The sequence below is a fragment of the Nicotiana tabacum genome, chromosome 9 (assembly GCF_000715075.1).
Source record: "Nicotiana tabacum cultivar K326 chromosome 9, ASM71507v2, whole genome shotgun sequence".
NCBI lineage: Eukaryota > Viridiplantae > Streptophyta > Magnoliopsida > Solanales > Solanaceae > Nicotiana > Nicotiana tabacum.
In genome coordinates, this window is record NC_134088.1 from 60,707,661 (window position 1) to 60,726,255 (window position 18,595).

Below are 18,595 nucleotides of genomic sequence, written 5' to 3' on the forward strand. Positions count from 1 at the left end.
CGAGTGATCTTAAGTGGGAAAGAATGTAAGGCCGCGTAAAATTTTGCAAAATAAATAATGTTTTGTGGCGCCAAATTGGTTTTACGTGTTGAGGATTATAGAAATTCTTGGGTTGAACAATGCACGGGAAAATATTGGAAAAAAAAAATTTGGCGGAAAAATGTAATTCTGCGGCGGAGAGGGCCAAATCTGGCCGCAGCTATGCGGTCGACTATGCGACCGCATAACTATTATGCGGTGCATTATGCGACCTCATAACAGTTATGCGGACCGCATAATGACCGCATACACGGACAGATTTTTGATCAATTTTGTCAGCAAGTATGCTATCATTATGCGGTCCGCATATCCATTATGCGTTCTAATATGCGACCGCAGAACCGTTCCGGAGCTCCATTTTTGGATTTTTAAAACCTGACCCTATTTCGTTAAATACACTCTTTGGGCCATTTTTGAGCTATAATCTGATATTTTAGAGTGAGAGAGAGTGCCCTAGAGTGAAAAGGTGTTCTTCAATAATTGGTCTTCAATTCTTGCCCAAGTTTGGGAAGATTAAGAAGGGAAACTCACTAGGTCTTCATCCTAGAGGTAAGATTCTACACCCTAACCTTCACTTTCGAATCTTCATCGGGTCGTGATCGGACACCATGCCGCACACACGGTTGTAATTGTGCTGGAAATTGTAATTGAAATGGTAATTGTGGTTGATGTCCCTATAGGATTGCCTAGCCGATTGGGTCGTGACTGGACTCCGTGTTAAAGACGGTGGTATTGATATCGAGAGTAATTGTGGTTGATGTCTCTAATGAGATAGCCTAGACGATCGGGTCGAGATCGGACTTCGTGCTGAGAGTACGGTGGTACTGGTATGGTGAATAATGGTATTGTGAACAATGGTATATCGATACTAAAAATCTCCCAATGTGAGATATGGAAATTAATTTGAATAGTGTCATGATCCTAAATTGAGGTTTGATGTTGATTAAAGCTTCCATTGATATTATGATAATCTTATTTGTATTATTTGTCATTCTATTGAAAGGGTGTTTAGTTATACGTACTAGTGTTATTCGACAGTACTAACGTCCCTTTTGCTGGGGGCGTTGCATCTTTCAAGGGATTCAGGTGGTTCCACAGCAGGAGATATTGATCAGTGATAGCAATACACCTTCTTCCCAGCTGACTTGGTGAGCCTCACTTCATCCCGAGGTCATGAATCTTTTGTACTTTGTGTATTCTGTTTTAGGTATAGCCGGAGCCTTGTTGTCGGCATTATCATTGTACTTTCTTTATATATAGAGGCTCCGTAGACATAGTGTGGGTTGTGTATTAGTGCTGCGAAAGACAAACTATACTATGTTGTGGTTGTATTACTTGTCCATTTAAGACTTTAAAAATGGTGAAACTTATGGTAAGAAATTGGTAATTGCATACATGACCACTTTATTGTTTAATTAAGGAAAACATATATTCTCTTTATTCATTAATGAGTTTGGGTAGAAGGAATCTAACAGGCTTGCTCGGTCGGGTTCACTTGGTTGAGCACCGGTCGCGCTCCTGGGTTTTGGGGCGTGACAGTACTACCAGTCATTGGGAAAAGTAGAAAGGTTCAGTTATTTTATCATAGGACTTCCCCATTGAGGAAAAAGTGATTTTCCAGTCTTCTGAGTGCTCGCTTCTAACAATTAGTAGCATTCTTTGGATATTCTCTTGATTCAAGGAACCCTTTGATGTCGTAGTACCATGGTTTACCATCTGGCTCTCCGTCTATATGAAAATAATACGCATGTTGATCCCTGATCTCTATCTCGATAGGGTCGATATATTTCTTATTTGGATGCTAAACATGGATGATAAGGTCAAGAGCATCGACAAACTTGTTCTGGACTCTAGGAATATGCCTGAATTCGATCTTTTTGAACTTCTTACTAGCTCTTTTACACTGTGTAGGTATGGAAGGATCTTGACGTTCTTGGTAGTCCATTCTCCTTGAACTTGATGTATTAATAGATAAGAGTCCACTATGACCAAAAGCTCATTGATGTTCATAGCAACTGCCATTCTAGTCCCGAGGATACATGCTACGTACTCAGCCATATTATCTGTGCAAGGAAACCTTATCTTTGCTGATGCTGGGTAATGTTGTCCTGACTCCGAAATTAGGACTGCCCCAATTCCTACTCCTTCGAAATTTGTTGCTCCGTCGAAGAACATTCTCCACCCTGGGTATGACTTTGTGATATCTTCTCCGGTGAACAACACCTCCTCATTTGGAAAGTATGTAGTGAGCGGTTCATAATCCTTATCCACTAGATTCTCTACGAGGTGGTCGTCTAAAGCTTGTCCTTTGACGGTCTTCTTGTTTATGTACACAATGTCAAATTCGCTAAGAAGAATCTTCCATTTAGCTAGTTTTCTTGCAGGCATCGGCTTCTGAAAGATATACTTGAGCGGGTCGAGCCGGGATATTAAATGTGTGGTGTATGCTGACATGTAATGCCTTGACTTCTAGGCGATCCAGTCAAAGCACAGCAGGTGCGCTCTATCAGAGTTTATTTGTCCCTGCATGGTGTGAATTTCATGCTTAAGTAATAGATGGCCTGCTCTTTTCTTCAGGTTTCATCGTGTTGTCCCAACACGCATCCAAATGCATTATCTAAGACCGAGCTGTATAATAACAGTGGCTTCCCGAACTCGGGAGGAACCAACACTGGTGGATTTGACAAATACTCCGTAATTCTGTTGAAGGCTTTTTGACACTCTTCTGTCCATTTCGTAGCCACATCCTTCTTTAGTAGCTTGAAGATGGGTTCACAAATTACTGTAGACTGGGCTATGAAACGACTGATGTAATTCATCCTACCAGGAAACTCATCACATCCGTCTTGCTCTAGGGTGGTGGCAACTCTTGAATGGATTTGATCTTTGAAGGGTCTAGCTCTATCCCTTTCCTGCTTACGATGAAACCTTGCAATTTTCCAGCAGGGACTCCGAATGCGCATTTTGCGGGATTCAGCTTCAAATGTTCTGAACCCTTTCGAGACTTGATAATGACGTTATCCACATATACCTCGATCTCTTTGTGAATCATGTCAAGAAAAAGGGTTGTCATGGCCCTAATGTAAGTAGCGCCAACATTTTTGAGGCTGAATGGCATGACTCTATACCAGTAAACTCCACAAGGTGTAGTGAACGCTGTCTTTTCTGCATCTTCTTCGTGCATCAAGATCTGGTGGTATCCGGCGAAACAATCCACAAATGACGGCAGTTCGTGCTTCGCACAACTGTCAATGAGCATATAAATATTTGGTAAAGGAAAATCGTTTGTCGGGCTGGCCTTGTTAAGATCTCAATAATCCACATATATCCTGATCTTCCCATCCTTCTTCGGAACCGGGACAATATTTGCCAACCATGTGGGATAATTGGGGACCCTTACTGTTACGACCCAAATACCATAATAGGTCGTGATGGCGCCCAACTATGCTAATAGGCAAGCCAATGCATGAACCTCCACTTAACTATCCATTTTAATTTTTTTTAAATCATGAATTTAATTAAATAAATAGAATAAAATCTAGCACTCATATAAACCTATGCTTTTCTTTACTAAATTTCCGAATATAAATAAATCATAAAGTGAAGTGATATAATAACGTAAAATAAAATAATGAACATCCACTAGGAACCCCTAAAACCTGGTGTCACAAGAGCATGAGCATCTACTAGAACAATACAACGCTACCACAACATCAGTCTGGAATATAAAATAGACAAGATATAATAACTAAATAAGATGGAGACTCTGTGTGCTGCGAATCGTAGCGTAGAATGCAGCTCACCATAAAGTCCCCTCAACAGCTGCGCCAATGCACCAAGATGACCACCTAATGTACATGCCTCAGTACCTGTACATTCAGTGCAGAAGTGTAGCATGAGTACGTAAATCAGCGCGTACCAATAAGTGTCTAGCCTGACCCCGAAGAGCTAGTGACGAGAGGTCGATATTGATACTTACTAGTGGTCCAATAAATCAAATATAATAAGGTAGACAAGTATGAAACAATGAGAACATATATAGGCAAATAATACGGTCTACAACTGAACAGTGAACACAGTGTCCTCAATAAACGGATACCTCCTCAAATGGAATACGTAATGGTCAATAGCAAATCAATAGTCACATCTCAAGTCAGGAAACACATGAGTACGCAGACTCTTTATAAATTATTTCGTACCATTCTGCCAAGGTGAGCGGCCCAATCCCATAAGAGTGCTTCATAGAACTGCCAAGGCGAAAGGCCTGATCCCATAAGAGTGTGATAAATAATCATGTCGAGGTGAATGGCCCGATCCCATAAGAATATGATACATGATATTGCCGAGGCGAACGACCTGATCCCATAAGAATATGGTACTCTACCAAGGCGAATAGACCGATCCCATAAGAGTGTGTTACATGATACTGCCGAGGCGAATGGATTGATCCCATAAGAATATGATACATGATACTGCCGAGGCGAACAACCTGATCCCATAAGAATATGTTATTCTGCCCAGGCGAACGGACCAATACCATAAGAATATGTTACTTTGCCGAGACAAACGACCCGATCCTATATGAGTGTGTTACACGATACCGCTAAGGCGAACGGCCCGATCCCATATGAGTGTGTTACACGATACCGCTAAGGCGAACGGCCCGATCTCATAAGAGTATTGCTGAGGCGTTCAGTCCGATCCCATTAGAATATGAAACCTTGACGGGTCACTCAACCCACTCACAAATATACGTGTGAGTTATAAAATTCAAGAAAAACTATCGGACGAATACGCACAACACAGAAGAAATCCTTAAAGGAAAGTACAATTTCCACGGCTAATCAAGTAGCTCGTCAAGTATCTAAAATAGTAAGTACGATACTCTATGCTAGTCTAGTCTCAAGTTTAATATAAATTAAAGTATTTCAACAGGAAAGAATAACTCAAATAGTACAATTAAAGCATGGCGTGAGTCTAAGTCTACCTGGACATAATCAGGAATTCTAGCATACGCACGGACACTCATCACTACATATGTGTGTAGCTCCCACAACATGTAGCACATAATAAATATAACACCTACGGGGTAAATTCCCCCTCACAAGGTTAGATGGGAGACTTACCTCGCTCCGAAATCCGATAACCGGCTCCAACGCCTCTCTAACTCCTCAAACTGATGCCAAACGATCCAAAACTAAACATACAGTGTGCAAACCAATCAAAATATACTCCAATACTCGTAATTTAGCAATTTATAACAATTCCCAACTCTGCTCGAAAAAACAACATAGTCAACCCCCGAGCCGACGTGTCAGATTTCGAAAATTATCAAAAATAAATATTACCCATAAATTATATAGTCTATATCCATAAAATCATCCAATTTCATCCATGAATTGACCCTCAGATCAAGGATTTACCATTTCTCAACTTTGGGACTCAAAATCCCAATTTCTACAATTCAAACACGGATAAAAATAATAACCAAGGGAAATAATCATGGAAAAACATTACAATGAAGGTTAGATATTTACCCCCTTGTTGAGACGAGAACAACTCCGCAAAAATCACTTCAAACGGAGCTCTAGAACTCAAGATATACTCAACATACTAAAATGCTCGGTCTTCCCATTTAAAACACTGCCCAGGTGATTTTAGTTCTTCTCCTTCGCGGGACACCTTCGCATTCATGAAGACCAATTTTTCGCATTGACCGGTCAAACCAGAATTCCTTCTTCGCATTTGGAAAACCTGTCTCGCGTTGGCGAAGAACAAGAGTTCACACCAGAAACCAGCAATATTTTCTGACACGGAAATAGGCATAACTCTCTCATACGACATCGGAATTCGACGATTCTTGTTGTTATGGTTCCATAATTACGATAAGGATCTAATGGTTCAGTTTTATCACAAATTAAAGGGTTTTTTTCTCAATAGGGTACCCTTTACACCTAAAGAAACAACGCAGAAACATCAAATAAGAGCGCGACACAATCCAAACACATCTGAAACACACCCAAGGCCCCCGAACCCCCTCAGATCACACAAACCAGTCCCAAAACATAACACGAACCTACGCGAGGCCTCAAATCACACCAAAACCACATCAAAATCATGAATCGCACATCAATTCAAGACTAATGAACTTTAAAATTTCTAAAACTCATGCTGAACCATATCAAATCAACCTGGAATGACCTCAAATTTTTCATGCAAGTCCCAAATGACACAACAGACCTATACCAACTCATGGAACCACAATCTACATCTGATATCAACAAAGTCAACTCTCGGTCAAACCAATCAACCTTCTAAACGTTCAATCTTCCAACGTTTGCCAAAAAGCATCGAATCAACCTACGGACCTCCAAATACAAATCCGGATATACGCCCAAGTCCAAAATCATCATCCGGACCTAACGGAACCATCAAAACTCCGATCCGAGGTTGTTTACTCAAAAGTCAATACTTGGTCAACTCTTCCAACTTAAAGCTTCCGAATTGAGTATTATTCTTCCAAACTAACTCTAATCTTCCCGAAAATCTAATCCGACTACACGTGAATACGTGAAGTGTAGCTACTCAAGGTCTCAAACTGCCGAACGACATGCTAGAACTCAAAGCGACTGGTCGGGTTGTTACATTCTCTCCCACTTAAACATACATTTATCCTTGAACGTGCCAAGAACTGGTCCATAGTTGCCCAAAATCACTGTTTAACACCTCGTGCACCTACATGTGCCATCACATCCCATATGAGCACATTAGCTCAAGCCAGACTTAAGATCCTTCGTGCTGCATTAGCCTACAAGCCTTAGAACCAAATTCCAACATCCAAAATTCTCTACCTGGTCTGATTCTAACATATGCACGCCGTATCAATCTTAACATGATGTACCAAAACATGATCATGCACCATTTCTGAATTCACGCAATGCGCCGCATAATTCGTACACTCATAATAACATCCTCGAACCACAATTGCTGCAAATTTTGGAAGCTGATGCCCGTATTGTACCATGGAATCTCTCCGCTTGGCGAGAACCATTGCCTCATTCTGAACTGACTAGTGACATTTTTCCTCTAATATACATTATATAAATTTGACTGCACTAATTCTAGGTCCAACAACCTTGTATCACCCAGTACAAGCTTCTCGGGCAATAAGCCGCCTCAAACACCATCTAGAATCTCATATGACATTATCAATGCACCAACAAGACACAATTCGAATATGACCAATAAGGAATAACGAACCCGAATACCAGACTATCTGGCCTACGCAACGAACAAAAATAACAAACCAATGCTATGAACCTTTCTCAGAGATGAAAAACAAAACACACAAACTAAGTATAAGGACTAGTACTCAGCATGTCACTATTGCGGTATGCATTCCAATCTAAATATCATACTCATGGCGGCGTACCACCTGATCCGCATATAACAATCAATAAGGAAATACTTATCGAGCGAAAATTCTCATACCCACGAAATGCTTGAATATCGACCACAAACATGCTAAGTGCATAAACACAACCCTAGGGAGACAAGTAGTGCCATGCCCTACCAAATACCAGGCACGACTAAGGTGCAATAAACGAATTGCATCTTGAGAGCCATCTCGCTCACATAACACCACAAGCTACACAGGATCATAACACACATGTGAATAATCAAGTCGTCTCACAACCCATATGGCATAAAAGAGTAGCACCTGAAATAGACGAAAGCAGGAATATCATCCACCATGCCCGAAGACCCATCCATAAGCGATGTTATGCCGAATAAGCATATTTGAACTGGTATAAAATATATATTCATATTAGGCCTACCAACGGACCTCAAGCCGATTCTAATCATCCCAAAATGGGTCAATAACCTTCCAAAGATCCACAATGACCCTATTCATGGCACATACGATATATCGTCCAATCTAGAACAAACTCCCATAGTCCGCAACCAAATAAATAGAGCACATCTCAGACCTAAACTCTCACATCCATGACAATGCTAGAATCTGCATATATGATTTCAATCTCTACCACATAAATGGCTGACACATCACACATATACAATCATCCCTCAAGAGATACTCCCACGGCCTTCCGCACCAGGTAGCAAAATCTGCACATCCATGGCTACCAACCATACTATTACTGTAATGCAAATCAAGAATTCATAAATCAATACACAATGCCTCTTCCACGGAACACCATTCTCGGCAACACAAAAATAACACTAACATACTCTGAACATATGAAATATCTCCCCAACTCTTCCAAGCTCATGACAGTCCTGTCACAACTGGATCGCAACATTGATCCTCAAATTCCAATTTCATACCGCTCACTGTACCAATCATGCTGCTACGCGAGAGTACAAGAATTTCATCATAACTCTAGAACCACCAGTAGAATACATACTTTATCGGCTAAAACCTTTCACTTAAATCATTTTAGAAGAATAATCGCAACACAAAACCATCTTCCCATAGACGCAAAAGACATAGAACTCAAGTCATATTCTAAACCGCCATAACTCTTTCGGGACCCATTTATACATAATCAAAACCATCAGAATCAAATACCTCCAAATCAATCAAATTACGGAGGTTGTCAAGCCCGCACGTACAGCCACGAAATACCTGTATTTCCTTACCACACAGAAGGAACTGATCATTTCCTTAACCATGCCGATCCAAACCACTACTACATAGCTTTTTCTGATTTCTTCTTGACTTGCCTTCAGAATCAATATCTATATTCAATCACATAACGGATCCCAATCAACACTCATCCCGAGTGACCCAAATCATGAAACCACGTCATTTCAATACCCATAATCCATTTCATACCCTCCTCATGCAGTCTATAGTAACTCTAACTAATACACATGTGCTGATTAGATCTTCTACGAATTCGAAGTTATTTCTCCCTTTTTTTAACACTGCATCGCAGACCTTTTGATAACATAGAACTGCTCCAATTACCCTTCACACTCTACTGCAAAACCTAATCCTTAACCACATAACGAACCTGAAAATCCTTAAGCACCACACCTAAAATATTGAATCCACTAGAACTATTATTGCGAGTCGCCTACTCTAGTCCAATCCCAATTATTTAACCAAACCACTAGTGCTCTGTTAGCACATATGTACTCCAATGAAGCAACCGGATGAATACTTTCCCTTGTACATCACATCCATCAAATCCCCTGCTCAAATTAACCCTGATATTTTCTTCCATTAGCAATAGCTAATCCATCAATGTACTGATAACCCGAAACTGCACAGGCACGTCACCATGTGACCCAATCATAGACGTTAGGCTCCCCCACTTAGATTTAAGCTACAATCACATAAATCTGGAACCTACAATGACTCCTCCTCCTCCTCAGTTACCATGATCTTGCACCATTTCTCAACCAAATATCTCATAAGTTCTTGTTGCACTAATCATAACACATCTCGAATTATCAGCCACAATCACACACTCGACCTCCTGACAGTCATACCATATTCTTTAAGCGATCCAAGCTCACATCACAGTACATGCATCCCATTGGATAGAAGGCAGAACTTTTTATAAGAACTTCATTAGGAGTCATGCAACCCCTAACCTTCTCACAGGAGATAGCCCACCCGTGTCACCTCATACTAACATCCTCTAACGACATAGCCATAACCATGTCCATTATGAAATCAGATGATTCTCTGAGGTCCACACTCATCTGCTAGCTATAAGAGTTTGTTCATCCCATTAGCATCAATTGAAGGTTCAACAATACGTTCCAAAACTCAAAGTCATGTTGCATCCCAAAACGATAATCAAGCTTACACATCCCTCTACGTTCCAAGCAAACTCTTCTCGTCACATTCAAACTTCCTGAGCAAACTACTCGATCTTTGTTGCTCGTACTTGGCCTACTAACAACTCATTTACCGCGAGACATAACCCTTCATTCCCTTCCTTATCCTTCGCTACTAAAATACTGCATCAAATCATAATCCATCTCTGTAGCAACCAAAATAATGAATTGCCACCAATTCTAAGCCTCCATAAAGATCATCTTTCTCGATCCATCAACATTAGAAACACCGATTCGACCCTGAAGCTACCACATACTGCCATCTCTACTACCCTCTTCTTAGGTACCATTTCACAACACTCCACCCCGAAGGCAAACCAATGAAGACCATCACATAGACGAGCCTAAATGCGTTCAAACAAAGACGACGACACCACATCACAAACAAGAATTCCACCAATTTTGAAAATATCCAATATGGATACTCCATCAACCAAAGCCTAAACATCCATAGTTTGATTACCTCTCCTCCGCTGGAATTAAATCTCGAATTTCTAAACCATGAACCGAGAAATCCTTCTCCTGGGACATTCATTAATAACACATAAATATGCACCCTACCATTCACATTCGCACTGCGCAATAACAATGCATGAACATCAAAATACATTATGCATAGCCTCAAAATCATAGGCAACTCTCACACTGAGCTAAAATGACAGAACACCCCTTCACAAGGCGATGATAATAGTCCGCCCGAATATGCAGGGAAAAACGTCATGTACCACATCTGCAGCACCACTACAACTCCTTGATGCCCAATTGGTATGAGGCGCTCAACATCGTATAAGAATGCGTAGGAAGGAAATGGAGACATAAGCTTCAATGAAATCAAACCGCACGACGAGGAATAAAGAAGGGAAGTTCTCCTAACAGCCATGTAGCCTCTCGAAGATAAGTACAGACGTCTCTGTACCGATCCGTAAGACTTTACTGGACATGCGCATGACTCGTGAGACCTAAGTGAACCTAGCGCTCCGATACCAAGCTGTCACAATCCAAATCCCATAATAGTCATGATGGCACCCAACTATGCTGCTAGACAAGCCAACGCATGAACCTCCACTTTTTTGTTTTGGCAAATTATACTACTAGGCATGCCTAGAAGCTATTTTATAAATAAAATAAAATTGAACAATGTCAGGTTGCCTTACAATATGGAATTTGCCAAGTACATAGATCCTATTATCAATGTTGCGCAACGAGCTCAACAGTGATATTACATAAGGTATTCTAAAAGAAATCTATAAATATGGTATTAAAACTATCCATGGTAGATGATCACAACTGAAGCCCATATGAATCTGGCCCTTTTCTTCTTGTGAAATTTGATCTGATAGACATGATTGATTCACTGCCCTTCCTCTCAAAGTTGTAGCTGCTTTCGTGTAGATGTATGTGTTTACCCCGAAAATCGGATATAGTTGAATTTATTAGTAGTTCTAAGGATATGTGATATATCTTGACATAAATCATACTAGAAGTGGAAATGTTTAGATTCCTGGGTATAAAAACAGGATATGAATTATTGAATGAGGAGAGTGAGTATGCTGAGTGAAACAAGCTCACGATGAGGGATCTTTTATAGTTGAGGGATCTTACTTTATTTACAATAAAAAATATATAGTGGAGAACCCACGATGAATTGTCTCTTCCTCGATTTTCGCCAAGATTCTTTCCCCTAGTGCGGTTGCAATAGCTTTTGTATGCGAACTCGATATTGGCTCGAGCTCATTATTAGGTCGAGCCCTCGGCCTTGGTTCGAGTTCGACATTCGGGGTGAGTGTCAATTGGTCTATGCGTCTCCAACTACCTTCATGTTGCCTTGCGATTCGATTTGGTCATGGGCTCGATAATGATACCGAGCCGACTCCTCAATCGGTCTTGGAGCTCGAAGCTTGTTTATACTATCTTCGGAACTCATCTTGAAGTCTCACTTCGGTCGCTTACCATTCGAACCCGATCAAACGTACGAGGGCCGAAATCTATTTCGACCGTATACAGATAGTCCCCTCATTTCTGAGAAAGAATGTGGTGAGAAGCGATATGATTTTCAACGGCTCGATCGGGTTATAAGCTGACATTTTCACTGGGTTCGATCATGACGTACGTGATATATGTCCCGTCAATTTAGTTTTTCAAGGTATTTAATGCATGTTAGATGGTGGTCGGCCACCGCTGATACTGAACCGCCATGGTATAAACTTATAAATAACCCCTGCATTTATCATTTACCATTTTTACTATTTCTACCTCTATTTCGCAGCTCGTAGAGCCACCTCCACCAGCATTTGGCACCATCAGCCTTTCATCTTCTTTAACTTTTCTTTTTCTTAAGTCAATGGCAAAAACTTCAAAAACCGTACCTCAGAAGGAGAAAGCTTCCTTTTCACGGCCGACCGGCGACAAGGCGTCGGTGGAGCCGCCTCCCCATGAGTATGTTCCTGGCCCATGTACTCTGAAAATTGATTTTAAGGTTGAAAATCCTTCGTCAGTTCCGGGTCGATGTGAGCACGTGTCGATGTACAAGTGCTCGATAACAGAGGGCCATCTCGAGGCTATGAGGAAAGACTGCAACTGGGGTCCCGATGTTGTATTGCAAATTCCCTCTTCCGAAGAGAGCATCACCACTCATGTGGAGGGGTTTTTAAGTATTTATACTTACCCCTTCACGTTGGGTCCTGTCGATCCAGTGATCATTGATTTTTGCAAAAGATATCAGGTCTCCCTCGGTCAAATTCATCCTTCTCTATGGAGCATAGTAATCTTACTTCGCTTCTTCTCCAACAAGGCTGGGGGGCTGGATTTCACCCTAAATCACCTTATACGATTGTATCAGCCTCAAATCTTTCGAGGACTAATCAGGCTCAATCGTCGAGCATCGAAAGCTTTAATGTCGAGCATCGACGAAGATAAGGATCGGGGTTGGATGGGCCGTTATAATCGGGTGAGGACCCGTGACCTCATCCCGGAAGAGAAGATGACGTTTCCCGAGGAATGGAATTTTGACCTTAAGTGATTTTCATAAGGCGTTGCTTTTCGTATCTTTCTCTGATTCTATCTGATATCTTTCTCCGATATACAGCTGCCCCTTGGATGCCACAAGCGGTACCCGACCTCGAGGATTGGGTTTGGAAGTTAGCCTCGACTTCCTCTTATGCCGAATGCGCTTGGCGTGACTTAGCAAAAGGTAGATGGGAGGCCAAGAATCACGGTAAGGGTCACTTCTCATGTTTTTCGAAATGTTTTTTATGCTCCATTCGTTACCGACTTCCTTTCATGCAGGTGTAACCAAGGATGCCATTTTAAGGCCTTTGAGTGGTGAGGAAGGAACCAAGTCCCCGGTCCCGGAACCGGGGAAATATAAAAAGCGAAAAGTTATCTCTCGGTCAGAGGACCCCAAGCCCAAAACTCAAAGGGTGAGGAGGAAGGCAATCGCTTTTTCGACGGACTTGGTCCAACAACTGGGAGAAGAAGATGATGATGATGCTTCGGCTCTGGTGATCCGGATCTGCGAAAGCTATCGAGGTCGCCAGACCTTCTGAGCCGATGACGGCTATACCGGTCGGGGCGGGTTCCGATACCCCGAGTCTCGATCATAGCATCCCGAGCGATTCGCTCGGGACCATGATAGTGGGTCATTTGCCTTCTCTTCCGAACTTTTCTGAGGATGCGTTAAAGGAAGCTCGAGAATTGAAGACCCCCGATATGGGCGGAGGCTCTAGTGTAGGGGACCCTTTTCGAGATTGCTTTACTGGAGTCAATGATGCCTCCGATATTAGTGACGCTTCTCTTCTCCTAGAAGAGGCCCAACGTTTCATTTCTCGGGTAATGATTTTACTAAGCTTGGTTTCTTCGTTCTTTTCTAAACCTGACTTGTGTTTTTTCCATACTGTGTAGGCCATTAGCAAGTTTCGAGTCGACCTCAGCCAGTGTGAGGTCGAGCTTCAGAAGGTCTCGGGGGAGAGAGATGCTCTACGGCTTCTTTGCAGCCAAAAGGACGAGACTATAAAGGACCACCAAGCAGATTTGGCTAAGGCTCGTGAAGAAGAGGCCGAACTAGATAATCAGGTGAGCCTCGTTCTGTTAGAGTATGGGTTTGACCCAACTGTGGAAGCTAACCCTTAGTTATCTCGGCTACAGCAAAAGGTTGAAAAGATCGGGTTGCTTCGGGAAGAAGTCGATCAAATCAAGGCCGAATGTGACCGGTGAAAGGAGACTATCGACCGCCTAGCTGCAAAAAAAAAACCATCTTGGCCAAATTATCATCGGCCAATGTTCAGCTTCGAAGCATCAAGCAAAAATGTTCGGCTCAGGCCAAGAGGATCGAGGAGCTTGAAACAAGGCTTGCTGAGGCCAAGGCATAGATCGAGTCATCGAAAGTCATGGCGGACAAGACCATTGCCGTGTATCGGACCGATGCTAAGGCTGCTCAAATAGAGGCAAGAGAGGCAGCGAATATTGCCGACACTCGAGCACATTGGGTTGCCGAACTTGTTAAGTGTCGGTCTCGGAGGGAGGCCCTCGAGGAGATACATTCTCGAGGTTTCGACCTTGCTGAAGAGATAAAAAGGGCAACAGAACTCGAAGTTGGTGCTGAAGCCTTGGCTTCTGATGGCGATGATGATGATTATAACGGCGGTAGCAAGAGCGGGTCCAAAAATAGGGGGGAGCCCAGTGGAGAAGAGACCGCTCTCGATGATAACCCAGAAGCTTAGCCCTTAGCTTCTTCTATGTTGCTTTTATTTATGTAAACCATATTTGTATATCTATACAAATATCTTTTTCTTTTACTGACTTGTTTCGTGGAGATTTCATTCATGCCTTGCGGATGTTTTCATGAGAATTTAGGTCATTTCATTGAATTCGGCCTTCGTAGCCTTTATGGCCGATTGAGCAGTTGCTCGAGCTCAAAATAAAAGTAGCCCACAGGCTTAGCGGTTGAGTGGGTGCTTGCCCGAACTCAAAAAATAAAAGTAGCCCACATGCTTAGTAGTTGAGTGAACATTTCGAGCTCGAAGTAAGATAGCCGTTAGGCTTTGACAATTGAGTGTGTAATTGTTTCGAACTTGAACTCAAAGTATATTAGCCCGTAGACTTTTATGATCGAGTGAGTGATTGATCAAACTCGAAGTAAGATAGCCCTTAGGCTTTAATAATTGAGTGAGTGATTGTTTCGAACTCGAACTCAAAGTTTCTTAGCCCGTAGGCTTTTTATGATCGAGTGAGTGATTGCTCGAACTCAAAGTAAGATAGACCTTAGGCTTTAATAATTGAGTGGGTGATTGTTTCGAACTCGAACTCAAAATATCTTAGCCCGTAGGCTTTTTATGACCAAGCGAGCGATTGCTCGAACTCGAAGTAAGATAGCCCTTAGGCTTTAATAATTGAGTGAGTGATTGTTTTCGAACTCGAACTCAAAGTATCTTAGCCCGTAGGCCTTTTATGACCGAGTGAGCGATTGCTCGAACTCGAAGTAAGATAGCCCTTAGGCTTTAATAATTGAGTGAGTGATTGTTTCGAACTCGAAGTAAGATAGCCCTTAGGCTTTAATAATTGAGTGAGTGATTGTTTTCGAAGTCAAACTGAAAGTATCTTAGACCGTAGGCTCCTGTTTGAATCATGAAGCAGGAAGATCTTTTCAAAGTGTGAGATATCCGAGAAAAATAAAAGTTCTCCTTTATAAGTCATTGCACATGTGTTTGTATCTTGTGCCAGAGTTCGAGCCAAACTACGTGGGCATGGTTCGTCTTGACCATTTGGCCCTTACACTTTTCTCTATCGAGACCCTATTCGACATGAATTTGATATGAAATAACTTTCTTGCGCCGAACTTGATTTATTCCGATTGGTAGCCCCCCAGTATTCGAAGATGATTATGAAGGAGCCTCGAATACTATTGATTTGTCCTCGGGTAGCACATAGTTGTTGTCTCATTAACATTCTTGCCGAAAAACCCATTTGGGATAAAAGCCGAACTTAAGGGAAAAAGAGTACCACGCGTGCTTTGAAACCAGAGGTCTTGATGTTTTTCGTCGAATTCTTGCAATGAGTTAGTGTCGAAACACTACCCAAGATCGGATGATATTCGCAGAGCTACCTGGATCCACTAAGACACGCTTAACTTGAACTTTATTTAATAGGATAGAAATTACCAGAGCGTCGTTGTGAGGTTGAGAGATGCCCTCGGCTTCTTCAATTCTGAATGATAAAGTGCCCTCGGGTACATAGCCTCGAGTTCGTTTTTCCCCTGCGGCCGGTATCTTGTCGTATTTGAGCACGAGTCCCTGTGGAGTATCGACCCCACCGATGATCATATGAATGATATGCAGAGATTCCTCTTGTTTATCTTTTTTTCTGGCATCCCTTTCTCTGAAGTGATTCTTGGCTCGGTCACTGAGGAACTCTCAAAGGTGGCCCTCATTGAATAGACGGGCTACCTCTTCTCTCAATTGTCTGCAATCCTCGGTCCTGTAGCCATGCGTACCATGATACTTGCACATCGAATTCGGGTTCCTTTGGGAAGGGTCAGTTTGCATGGGTCTGGGCCACCTAGTGTATTTGATTCTCCCGATCGCCGATACAATGCCTGATGCGTCGACGCTAAAATTGTACTCCGATAGCCGAGGTGCTTCTATAAGATCGGCATATTTATCAAATCCAAATGTGAAGGGGTCTAATTTCCTTCTTGCAACCTTTATGGCACCAGTATGTGCCTTTACAAACGAGTCTGCTAACATGGCAAAAGAATCGATGGAATTTGGTGGCAAATTATGATACCAAATCATCGCTCCCTTCGAGAGGGTTTCTCCGAACATTTTCAATAACACGGATTCGATCTCATCGTCTTCCAAATCATTACCCTTGATGGCACACGAGTAAGAGGTGATGTGTTCGTTAGGATCGGTCATGCCGTTATACTTGGGAATTTCGGGCATGCGAAATTATGTGGGGATTGGTTTTGGGGCTGCGCTTGAGGGAAAAGGCTTTTGTACGAATTTTTTCGAGTCCAGCCCTTTTAACCTTGGTGGAGCTCCCGGGATTTGATCGACCCTAGAATTATATGTTTCTATTTTTTTATCCTTGGCTTCGACTCGTTTTGTGAGTTCCTAGAGCAATTTAGTAATTTCGGGAGTAGTCCCCGATTCTTGCTCGTTTGACTTCACTATGGCTAGTTCCGTCCTATGGGTGATTTCTCGAAGCGGATTGGGCTCCGGCCTACTTTGTACCTGAGTTTGGCTCTGCAATTGAGCTATCGCTATTTGCTGGGCTTGTAACATCTCGAAGATCATCCGTAAGCTGACTCTGATCTCCTCCACGTTATGGGTGTCTCGAGCTACGGATCGAGTACTGCCCTGAATGCTTTTTTCCGATTCGGAATGTTGGTTCACCTCAAGAGCCACTTGTGAATTGACATCTAGCGGTACTTCGAGTCGAGCTTCGGTAACATCGTTAATTCGCCTTCCGGCCCTGGTTGCCAAGTTGTTGGTTTCATCTTGAAGGTCGACTTCGTGGTCGATAGGTAAAGCCATCAATCGAGGGTTTGCCATTGTTGATTTTAAGTTGTAAACTGGTGTGTATTGTAGATTTGTATCAAACAACCACTGTTACACTTAGCCCCATGGTGGGCGCCAAACTGTTTATCCTGAAAATCGGATATAGTTGAATTTATTAGTAGTTCTAAGGATATGTGATATAGCTTGACATATATCATACTAGAAGTGGAAATGTTTATATTCCTGGCTATAAAAATGGGATATGAATTATTGAATGAGGAGAATGAGTATGCTTAGTGAAACAAGCTCAAGAGATTTATTCTTCAATAAATAGTAGTAGTCTTTTCTTACAATGTGTGAATTTGCCCTGTGCTTACAGGGATTCCCCCTTTTATATTAGAGGAATCTTACTTTATTTATAATAAAAAATATAAAGTGAAAAACCCATGATAAATTGTCTCTTCCTCGATTCCCGCCAAGATTCTCTCCCCTAGTACGGTTGCAACGGCTCTTGTCTGCGAACTCGATATTGGCTCGAGCTCATTATTGGGTCGAGCATTCGGCCTTGGTTCGAGTTCGATATTCGGGGTGAGTGTCAATTGGTCTGTACGTCTCCGACTACCTTCACGTTGCCTTGCAGTTCGATTTGGTCATGGGCTCGATAATGATATCGAGCCGACTCCTCGATCGGTCTTGGAGCTCGAAGCTTGTTTGTACTATATTCGGAACTCATCTCGAAGTCTCACTTCGGTCGCTTACCATTCGAACCCGATCAAACGTACGAGGGCCGAAATCTATTTCGACCGTATACAGTATGTCAACATTGTATAAATAAATATCCTATCATAGGTAGTAATAGATTTTCTTGCTTCCTTGCCCTGCGATTTGTTGTGCTTCTTATCCCAAGAATCTGTGAAATGCTCTCTCGTATGTACCAATCCATTTCCTTTTCAGAATTCTTTCATTGTATCATGTATTGTGCAGTAAGTCACCTATACTGGACAACTTAGTAGCCATATCACACTCATCCTCTGTATTTTCTACTAAGCAGCAGCGTCGCATGTAGTTGATGCAGTATAGTTTAAGGAATAATGCTCGCATGAAATTTATGGGCAGCCTCATCTTGTATTTCCATTCTTGTTTGTCCCTTTTTTGTGAAAGCTACTGGTATTCACCACCAGTGT

General features: G+C 42.1%; 1 protein-coding gene across 1 annotated transcript; it reads right to left on the minus strand.

Annotated features, from left to right (window-relative positions):
* Window positions 1–1,840: 1,840 nt before the first annotated feature.
* LOC142163919 (uncharacterized) lies at window positions 1,841–2,427 on the minus strand. The gene is made up of 2 exons (XM_075221073.1): window positions 2,117–2,427; window positions 1,841–2,021 (listed from the first exon to the last, which is right to left on the minus strand). Exons 1-2 carry the CDS (start codon window positions 2,425–2,427, stop codon window positions 1,841–1,843), a joined length of 492 nt encoding a protein of 163 aa, XP_075077174.1.
* Window positions 2,428–18,595: the final 16,168 nt, after the last annotated feature.

Excerpts from the sequence above, each read along its gene's own strand:
- LOC142163919 (XM_075221073.1), bottom strand. The coding sequence starts at position 2,427 with ATGCCTGCAAGAAAACTAGCTAAATGGAAGATTCTTCTTAGCGAATTT. Across the intron at positions 2,022-2,116 it reads CCAGCATCAGCAAAGATAAG|TGGACTCTTATCTATTAATA; the intron begins GTTTCCTTGCAC and ends TTTTGGTCATAG.